The sequence below is a fragment of the Stylophora pistillata genome, chromosome 2 (genome assembly GCF_964205215.1).
Source record: "Stylophora pistillata chromosome 2, jaStyPist1.2, whole genome shotgun sequence".
Lineage (NCBI taxonomy): Eukaryota > Metazoa > Cnidaria > Anthozoa > Scleractinia > Pocilloporidae > Stylophora > Stylophora pistillata.
This window is the reverse complement of record NC_142520.1, coordinates 36,826,255-36,837,159: the sequence shown is the minus strand read 5'-3', so window position 1 is coordinate 36,837,159 and position 10,905 is coordinate 36,826,255. Positions and strand designations below refer to the sequence as shown.

The 10,905-nt window shown below is 44.5% G+C and overlaps 1 protein-coding gene and 1 long non-coding RNA gene across 2 annotated transcripts in view; one reads left to right on the top strand and one right to left on the bottom strand.

Annotated features, from left to right (window-relative positions):
* The window catches only part of LOC148739324 (uncharacterized), a 31,839-nt gene extending 31,325 nt beyond the window's left edge, over nt 1-514 (top strand). Inside the window, exon 2 of the long non-coding RNA XR_015997377.1 lies at nt 373-514. This is a non-coding gene — a long non-coding RNA (uncharacterized LOC148739324). The remainder of the gene's footprint in view (nt 1-372) is intronic.
* LOC111319772 (uncharacterized) overlaps nt 1-10,905 on the bottom strand; it is a 31,420-nt gene that overhangs the window by 759 nt on the left and 19,756 nt on the right. The window contains 7 exon segments of the mRNA XM_088751266.1: nt 87-511; nt 513-1,016; nt 1,018-1,778; nt 1,906-7,965; nt 8,789-8,953; nt 9,572-9,663; nt 10,086-10,320. Of these exon segments, the coding sequence (XP_088607392.1) occupies nt 87-511; nt 513-1,016; nt 1,018-1,778; nt 1,906-7,965; nt 8,789-8,953; nt 9,572-9,663; nt 10,086-10,320 (8,242 nt within the window).

Sequence of the window (10,905 nt, the reverse complement as noted above, 5' to 3'; positions counted from 1 at the left end):
GGCGTTTTTAAAAGAATGACCAGTGCGCGATCATGATACTCTTTTCCCTTTCTAACGTCACCCAGATTGCGGTGCACAATTCCAAGTTGGAGTACGTGCTTGCGACATCAACGTGGTCAGGTCCGAGTTTTTTCAGACGAATGGCTAGTGCGCGATCATGAAACTCTTTTGCCTGACTCAGATCACCCAGATTGCGGTGCACAATTCCCAAGTTGTGGTACGTGTTTGCGAGATCAACATGCTCAGGTCCGAGTGTTTTCAGACGAATGGACAGTGCGCGATCATAAAACTCTTTTCCCTGACTCAAATCACCCAGCTTCCGATGCACATTTCCCAGGTTGGCGTACGTCTGTGCGACATCGACATGGTCAGGTCCGAGTTTTTTTAGACGAATGGCCAGTGCGCGATCATAAAACTCTTTTGCCTGACTCAGTTCACCCAGGTTGCTGTGCACATTTCCCAGGTTTTCGTACGTGCTTGCGACATCGACATGGTCAGGTCCGAGTTTTTTTTAGACGAATGGCCAGTGCGCGATCATAAAACTCTTTTGCCTGACTCAGTTCACCCAGGTTGCTGTGCACATTTCCCAGGTTTTCGTACGTGCTTGCGACATTGACATGGTCAGGTCCGAGTTTTTTTAGACGAATGGCCAGTGCGCGATCATAAAACTCTTTTGCTTGACTCAGTTCACCCAGGTTGCGATGAACATTTCCCATGTTGTTGTACATTGTTGCGACATCGACATGCTCAGGTCCGAGTTTTTTAAGACGAATGGCCAGTGCGCGATCATAAAACTCTTTTGCCTGACTCAGTTCACCCAGGTTGCGATGAACATTTCCCATGTTGTTGTACATTGTTGCGACATCGACATGCTCAGGTCCGAGTTTTTTAAGACTAATGGCCAGTGCGCGATCATAAAACTGTTTTCCCTGACTCCAATCACCCAGATTGCAATGCACATTTCCCAGGTTTTCGTACGTGCTTGCGACATCGACATGGTCAGGTCCGAGTTTTTTTTAGACGAATGGCCAGTGCGCGATCATAAAACTCTTTTGCCTGACTCAGTTCACCCAGGTTGCTGTGCACATTTCCCAGGTTGGCGTACGTCCGTGCGACATCGACATGGTCAGGTCCGAGTTTTTTTAGACGAATGGCCAGTGCGCGATCATAAAACTCTTTTGCTTCACTCAAATCACCCAGATTGCGATGCACATTTCCCAGGTTGGCGTACGTCCGTGCGACATCGACATGGTCAGGTCCGAGTTTTTTTAGACGAATGGCCAGTGCGCGATCATAAAACTCTTTTGCTTGACTCAAATCACCCAGATTGCGATGCACATTTCCCAGGTTGGCGTACGTCCGTGCGACATCGACATGGTCAGGTCCGAGTTTTTTTAGACGAATGGCCAGTGCGCGATCATAAAACTCTTTTGCTTGACTCAAATCACCCAGATTGCGATGCACATTTCCCATGTCGTTGTACATTGTTGCGACATCGACATGGTCAGGTCCGAGTTTTTTAAGACTAATGGCCAGTGCGCGATCATAAAACTCTTTTGCCTGACTCAAATCACCCAGATTGAAATGCACATTTCCCAGGTTTTCGTACGTGCTTGCGACATTGACATGGTCAGGTCCGAGTTTTTTTAGACGAATGGCCAGTGCGCGATCATAAAACTCTTTTGCTTGACTCAGTTCACCCAGGTTGCAATGAACATTTCCCATGTCGTTGTACATTGTTGCGACATCGACATGGTCAGGTCCGAGTTTTTTTAAGACTAATGGCCAGTGCACGATCATAAAACTCTTTTCCCTGACTCAAATCACCCAGATTGCAATGCACAGTTCCCAGGTTGGCGTACGTCCGTGCGACATCGACATGGTCAGGTCCGAGTTTTTTAAGACTAATGGCCAGTGTGCGATCATAAAACTCTTTTCCCTCACTCCAATCACCCAGATTGCAATGCACATTTCCCAGGTTGGCGTACGTCCGTGCGACATCGACATGGTCAGGTCCGAGTTTTTTTAGACGAATGGCCAGTGCGCGATCATAAAACTCTTTTGCTTGACTCAAATCACCCAGATTGCGATGCACATTTCCCAGGTTGGCGTACGTCCGTGCGACATCGACATGGTCAGGTCCGAGTTTTTTTAGACGAATGGCCAGTGCGCGATCATAAAACTCTTTTCCTTGACTCAAATCACCCAGATTGCAATGCACATTTCCCAGGTTGGCGTACGTCTGTGCGACATCGACATGGTCAGGTCCGAGTTTTTTAAGACTAATGGCCAGTGCGCGATCATAAAACTCTTTTCCCTGACTCAAATCACCCAGATTGCCATGCACACTTCCGAGGTCGGCGTACGTCCGTGCGACATCGACATGGTCAGGTCCGAGTTTTTTAAGACTAATGGCCAGTGTGCGATCATAAAACTCTTTTCCCTGACTCCAATCACCCAGATTGCAATGCACATTTCCCAGGTTGGCGTACGTCCGTGCGACATCGACATGGTCAGGTCCGAGTTTTTTTAGACGAATGGCCAGTGCGCGATCATAAAACTCTTTTGCTTGACTCAAATCACCCAGATTGCGATGCACATTTCCCAGGTTGGCGTACGTCCGTGCGACATCGACATGGTCAGGTCCGAGTTTTTTAAGACTAATGGCCAGTGTGCGATCATAAAACTCTTTTCCCTGACTCCAATCACCCAGATTGCAATGCACATTTCCCAGGTTGGCGTACGTCCGTGCGACATCGACATGGTCAGGTCCGAGTTTTTTTAGACGAATGGCCAGTGCGCGATCATAAAACTCTTTTGCTTGACTCAAATCACCCAGATTGCGATGCACATTTCCCAGGTTGGCGTACGTCCGTGCGACATCGACATGGTCAGGTCCGAGTTTTTTAAGACTAATGGCCAGTGTGCGATCATAAAACTCTTTTCCCTGACTCCAATCACCCAGATTGCAATGCACATTTCCCAGGTTGGCGTACGTCCGTGCGACATCGACATGGTCAGGTCCGAGTTTTTTTAGACGAATGGCCAGTGCGCGATCATAAAACTCTTTTGCTTGACTCAAATCACCCAGATTGCAATGCACATTTCCCAGGTTGGCGTACGTCTGTGCGACATCGACATGGTCAGGTCCGAGTTTTTTAAGACTAATGGCCAGTGCGCGATCATAAAACTCTTTTCCCTGACTCAAATCACCCAGATTGCCATGCACACTTCCGAGGTCGGCGTACGTCCGTGCGACATCGACATGGTCAGGTCCGAGCTTTTTTAGACGAATGGCCAGTGCGCGATCATAAAACTCTTTTGCCTGACTCAGTTCACCCAGGTTGCGATGAACATTTCCCATGTTGTTGTACATTGTTGCGACATCGACATGCTCAGGTCCGAATTTTTTAAGACTAATGGCCAGTGTGCGATCATAAAACTCTTTTCCCTGACTCCAATCACCCAGATTGCAATGCACATTTCCCAGGTTGGCGTACGTCCGTGCGACATCGACATGGTCAGGTCCGAGTTTTTTTAGACGAATGGCCAGTGCGCGATCATAAAACTCTTTTGCTTGACTCAAATCACCCAGATTGCGATGCACATTTCCCAGGTTGGCGTACGTCCGTGCGACATCGACATGGTCAGGTCCGAGTTTTTTTAGACAAATGGCCAGTGCGCGATCATAAAACTCTTTTGCTTGACTCAAATCACCCAGATTGCAATGCACATTTCCCAGGTTTTCGTACGTGCTTGCGACATTGACATGGTCAGGTCCGAGTTTTTTTAGACGAATGGCCAGTGCGCGATCATAAAACTCTTTTGCTTGACTCAAATCACCCAGATTACAATGCACATTTCCCAGGTTGGCGTACGTCTGTGCGACATCGACATGGTTAGGGCCGAGTTTTTTAAGACTAATGGCCAGTGCGCGATCATAAAACTCTTTTCCCTGACTCAAATCACCCAGATTGCCATGCACACTTCCGAGGTCGGCGTACGTCCGTGCGACATCGACATGGTCAGGTCCGAGTTTTTTTAGACGAATGGCCAGTGCGCGATCATAAAACTCTTTTCCATGACTCAAATCACCCAGATTGCAATGAACATTTCCCAGGTTGGCGTACGTCCGTGCGACATCGACATGGTCAGGTCCGAGTTTTTTTAGACGAATGGCCAGTGCGCGATCATAAAACTCTTTTGCCTGACTCAGTTCACCCAGGTTGCGATGAACATTTCCCATGTTGTTGTACATTGTTGCGACATCGACATGCTCAGGTCCGAGTTTTTTAAGACTAATGGCCAGTGTGCGATCATAAAACTCTTTTCCCTGACTCCAATCACCCAGATTGCAATGCACATTTCCCAGGTTGGCGTACGTCCGTGCGACATCGACATGGTCAGGTCCGAGTTTGTCTAGACGAATGGCCAGTGCGCGATCATAAAACTCTTTTGCTTGACTCAAATCACCCAGATTGCGATGCACAATTCCCAGGTTGGCGTACGTCCATGCGACATCGACATGATCAGGTCCGAGTTTTTTTAGACGAATGGCCAGTGCGCGATCACAAAACTCTTTTCCCTGACTCAGTTCACCCAGGTTGCTGTGCACAATTCCCAGGTTTTCGTACGTGTTTGCGACATTGACATGGTCAGGTCCGAGTTTTTTTAGACGAATGGCCAGTGCGCGATCATAAAACTCTTTTGCTTGACTCAAATCACCCAGATTGCAATGCACATTTCCCAGGTTGGCGTACGTCTGTGCGACATCGACATGGTCAGGTCCGAGTTTTTTTAGACGAATGGCCAGTGCGCGATCATAAAACTCTTTTGCTTGACTCAAATCACCCAGATTGCACTGCACATTTCCCAGGTTGGCGTACGTCTGTGCGACATCGACATGGTCAGGTCCGAGTTTTTTAAGACTAATGGCCAGTGCGCGATCATAAAACTCTTTTCCCTGACTCAAATCACCCAGATTGCCATGCACATTTCCGAGGTCGGCGTACGTCCGTGCGACATCGACTTGGTCAGGTCCGAGTTTTTTTAGACGAATGGCCAGTGCGCGATCATAAAACTCTTTTCCCTGACTCAAATCACCCAGATTGCAATGCACATTTCCCAGGTTGGCGTACGTCCGTGCGACATCGACATGGTCAGGTCCGAGTTTTTTTAGACGAATGGCCAGTGCGCGATCATAAAACTCTTTTCCCTGACTCAAATCACCCAGATTGCGATGCACAATTCCCAGGTTGGCGTACGTCTTTGCGACATCGACATGGTCAAGTCCGAGTTTTTTAAGACTAATGGCCAGTGTGCGATCATAAAACTCTTTTCCCTGACTCAGTTCACCCAGCTTGATGTGCACATTTCCCAGGCTTTCGTACGTGCTTGCGACATCGACATGGTCAGGTCCGAGTTTTTTTAGACGAATGGCCAGTGCGCGATCATAAAACTCTTTTGCCTGACTCAGTTCACCCAGGTTGTGATGAACATTTCCCATGTTGTTGTACATTGTTGCGACATCGACATGCTCAGGTCCGAGTTTTTTAAGACGAATGGCCAGTGCGCGATCATAAAACTCTTTTGCTTGACTCAAATCACCCAGATTGCAATGCACAGTTCCCAGGTTGGCGTACGTCCGTGCGACATCGACATGGTCAGGTCCGAGTTTTTTTCGACGAATGGCCAGTGCGCGATCATAAAACTCTTTTGCTTGACTCAAATGACCCAGATTGCGATGCACAATTCCCAGGTTGGCGTACGTCCGTGCGACATCGACATGGTCAGGTCCGAGTTTTTTTAGACTAATGGCCAGTGCGCGATCAAAAAACTCTTTTGCCTGACTCAGCTCACCTAGCTTGATGTGCACACATCCAAGGTTGTTGTACGTGCTTGTAAGATCAACATGCTCAGGTCCGAGGGCTTTTACCTGGATGCGAAACGACAGCTCGTAATATTCTTTTGCCTCGGCGAACGTGCAATACTTATCGCAAGTTTCAGCAAGTTTGTTGAAGTACAACGTAGTAGACGTATGGAAGATATCGTTTTCTGCAACTTCAGATACAGTTTCCTTGGAATAGGTCTGTCTAATTGTTCTTGCTAACGTTCGTAAATGAGGAACGGTACGCGTTCCTTTAACAACTGAATTCAAGTCATTTGGATCATTTAGTTTATGATCTTCCACAAACTGGAACAGTGCCTTAACGATCGCTTTCAAGACTATTACTTCACGTTCCTGAGTATTTCTCCCAACAACATTGCTGACGGCATCGTGCGTAACCTGATGTACTCTAATATACACACCACTCTCATTTTCGTCGAACAGCAACAGAGGGCATCTTCGAATCTTCATCCTAATGTCATCTTCATCTTGCATATCTACCTCTACGTTTCGAATGTAATTGACTGCTATCTCAAGACTCAATGGCTGTGCTGCACAGAAGGAAAGCAAAGTAAGAGTGTGTTTGAGTACAGCGTTACTGGACTTCATCTCTTCTTCAACAGCTATCTCTAATACCTCAGTCATAGATTTTGGGTAAGTTGGGTTCGTTTCTACAAAAATTCTTGCAGTTGCAACTCCTTGGCCCTTTTCGAGTCTTTGTAGGTAATTCCTCCATCCAAAATTCTCATTAGTCTGCTTAGCCTCCTTGACATAGATTGCGGCAATTGCTAAGGCAAGTGGCTGATAGTCCAATACTTGAGCAACTTTGTCTGTCTCACAATCTGAGATACCAGAAAGCTTTTCTAGAAGGGACCTCGCATCTTGAAGCTCCACACCTTTGCTGACGGAGACGTGACAAATAAAACAACTCGTGGACGGAACAGACGCGATGTCTTGTGTCGTGATCAGCAACTGACCCCTCGCCCACTGTTCATCTCCAGACTCTGGCAAATGAGCATAAATGTTAGAGATGCTTCTGACGTTATCAACAACTAGAAGCCAAGAAGTGTAGAGCTCGATTTTTGTGCCCATTAAAGTCTTCAAGTGAGAAATCTTCTCGTCTGAGCTCAAATCGGGAGAGTTAAACGTGTTGGAAATGACATATTCTGGGCACTTAAGCTTCCGGGAAAAGGAGACATACGATTCTAAAAGAGTCTTAGGGCTTTCAGCATTTACTGTCATTACAAAGGATGTAGAATGTGGGATTTCATTAACTTGATCGAAGACTCTTTTCGATACGAGACCAGCTAACTGAGATTTGCCACTTCCTGGATTGCCAGAGATGTAAAAGTAACTCAATCTGTTCTTGTTGGCCTCTTTGAGGTCTTCCAACTGCTTTACAATTTTAGCCACCTCAAGATCACGATCTGAAACTTCGTGTGAAGGTTTAGGCGGGAGGACGCAGAAGGCAGAAATATCTTTGTTTAGTTGAGCTTCGAGCACCTCTACTTCCTGTCTTAGGTCCTCAACCCTTTTCAACACATTCTTCAATTCGTCGGCGGGGAAGCTTGTCTGATTTTGAATCTCTTTAATTTGGTCCGTGGAGAGGCCAAGAGCACGAAAGGACACGTCAACATTGTTGAGTGCAATTTGAAACTCTGTATCTGAGAGTTTGCCATGTGGCATGTGTGCAAAATATTCGTTACGGAACTTTCTAAGATCATCCACTTTTGATTTTCTACTTGGATTCAGACCATTCCCGATACAATCGGAGAAAAGGATGGCGTAAAACAGCATGGTGCAATCCCATTCAGCTCTGTTTCCGTTGACCATGGTGGCCAGAAGAGGCCCTATTCTTTTGTCCCTTTGCTTAGGCGGAGATTCACTGTTCTTGAAGTGCAGACCATTTTGTGGCTCGTCTTTCCACTCACCTAACGTTGTCTTGTAACGACCATCCCATTCCTGTTTAAAGATTGCTCGGAGACCCTCGGCAATGATATTAGTGGCGAGATAGCAGACACGGAAATAATTTAGCTGTTCGTTGGTGTATTCTGGAGCAGTGGCCATGTAAAGCTTGACTGAGAAAAAATTGAATATAGTAGGACATTTATTGCCATGCAGGTAAATGATAAAGTGCTTTAGCCAAGGGGACGATTCTTAAATAAGAGCTTGGAGGAGAGGAGGACGTAAGCATGGGGGGGGGGGGGGGAGAGGGGGTGGTCAGACTTCGGTTGTATCACGATGAGATTAACCTTAACCCCCAATCGAGCTCTGTAGAATTACAATCTCCACTCATTGCAAGTAAATTAGCAGTCAAATTCTATAGTCCCACTCAGTAGTCTTTTGGCTTCGAGTGATCCCCCTTTCCCCCCTGAAAACCAAGTGTTCATGTCAACCCCAAAAATCCTCCTAAACCCATCCCCCCCCCGTACGCATGAACAGCAGTTGTAGCAAGATAAAGCTTTGGCTTAGCAGGAAACAGCGGTAAGCATTAATTATTGATTGTTTACATCTGAGGCAAAATTAACGTGTTCTACGTCATTACCGTTACTTATGTAATGAATAGGTCTAAGCTTTGTTTCCTTTGAAAATTACGCGCACGTTTGGTTAGCATGTTCTCAGTTTTTCTTGTGTGATATCGTTGCCTTTCAGCTTCGCTCGCGACTAAGTCATAGGAATCATTGTTATCTAGAGAGATGGAGCAACAGGGTAAGCTATAAACGAAGTCACAAGACAAGAGATGCCTTTTAAAAACGAATTCCAATCGAAATAATGGTATAAAATAAATTGAAATGGACATCAATTATTTTGCAGTGATACTTAGTGCCTGAACGATGGTTAATTATAATATGAAATACAAGTATAACTAGCGCAGCAAAAATACGGTACGTCCAAATTTACCCATTTTATTTTGACCATGATCTTTACGTTCTGAATCATCTATTTCGCTGCCATCTGCGTCAGTGCTAGATGGTGATGACGAGGAGGTTACTTCATCATCGGCTTCGTAATCACTCTGGTTCACATGGCAATGTGGGTAACCTACCGGTTGGGCATCATCAGTACCTAGTGGGGTCAAATAAACCGCAAACAACTTTTAAAATCTGCAAGAATCAAATTAGGGCTTAGAATTTAAACATTTTAAGCAGCAAGACAGCCCGACAGCCAACAGATTGGAATGAATCTAGCAAATAAGCTCAATTAAGAATTATTTGCTAAGGTAGAGGTCGAGAAAAAGTAACAGTTTCATTCAAGCGTTTCGGCCTTCGTCATCCAGTCGAAATTTTAAGGTAAAAACTAAAAAAGTTTAAGAAAGTCAGTCCTATACTTCTCTTAGAATAGCAATTTTCAAACGAGTATCGAGGGTAATCACGTATTGCATTGGTTTCGCTTCACTTTCCTCTTTGATTAGTCCAAAAAACTCGCACCATCCTCTCGACCAATCAGATGCAAAACAACAAACATTCACGACCGCGCTTTAGGCAGTTTGCTTTTCTTACGTCAAGTTCTCATTGGCTTCCAAAGACATTTTCTTTTCTTCTGATTGGTGGTTGTGATAACTTTGCTTTTTGTTTACTTTATGTCAAAAATAAAGCAAATGTAATGGGGTAACGTCACCGTGCACAAAATTCTACTGAAGACAATACGCAATCAAGCTTTTACTAGACATAAGTAAGCGCTTACCATGAAGATTTTGTTTCTCCTCCAAGGCATGTTTAAGTTCTAACCAGTGAATAGTTTCAATGTTGTCATCGCCACCAACTTCCGTTGATAACCTACACGAATGAAACTTATTCATTCAAAGTGTTGCTTAGCAATCTCGGAATCTTAACTTGAGAACCAGACCCTCGCAAAAACTGGAACTAACAATAGTGAAACGATTCTCTTCATCACCAGTTAAGGTAGAACGAAGAGCCGGTAGGAGTATTAATATTCCTCCTGTGTGTTATACGCAGTTCTATTTTAAGTAAGACCGAGCGCAAAGTTCATCTCAGTCAGTTTTTATGATTTAAAGACAACTTTTTATACCTGTAGGTGAAGAAAGGTATTGTCAGGGTATGGATTGTATTGTCTTGATATAGATTTCAGTACATAGACTAAACTTAGCCCCAACCATTTTCTCTTGATATAGATTTCAGTACATAGACTAAACTTAGCCCCAACCATTTTCTCTCAAACAAACGCAATGAAATGCTACCTTTTGTTCATATTCTCTAGGTAGTCTCCCAAGAATGCATTTCCATTCGCTCGAGCAACATCTTCAGGTAATACATCATTGTTCTTGTAGCGATTGAAAACTGAAGTCCCAGCTGAGGTTCTGAAGATGATTTGCAGCAACTCAAGGTTATTGATCTGTGCAGCTTTGTATACAAGAAGCATCAAAAGTTTAACAGGCCAAGACTGTCCGTTTTTATTTACAGGTGGATATCCTGCTGAAGAAACCAAGGTAAACTGTATAAGAAAATATGCTAAAATAACGAAATGTTCAAATGGATGACGATAATCCAATTACACTGCGTATTTTATTTCATTTTACTAGTACTGAGGGGTTTTAAAAACTAGTGGGGAAAGTAAAGTCTTAAATATCTTTTACAGATGTCCCCCCATTTTTTTTTTTTGCTTCAACACATTTGGAATATAACACATTTTGTTCATGGGTAACATCACCCATTACTGGCTATGATGTGCTTCTAATATAGAAAACGTGAGAATTGAAACACAGGCACATGACTTGCAGTGTTCATGAATGGTTCCTTAATGTAACGAGGAAAAAGGTTTGACTGCTTTGAAAAACCACCACCAGAATCTCTTTCAATTTCATCAAACAACATTCCAACAAGGTTCATGTCGTGAAATTTACGCAAATTCAACAAAGCAAGATGCTTTTCTTTCAGTTGGAATAACTCTATGGTATGCTCACTGCTTCCTTAACCATATTGATGGAACTCGTATCTCTATGGTGTTATTTACATAACTCACACTGTGTACTGGTACCTTCCTGGCTTAGATCCTACCTT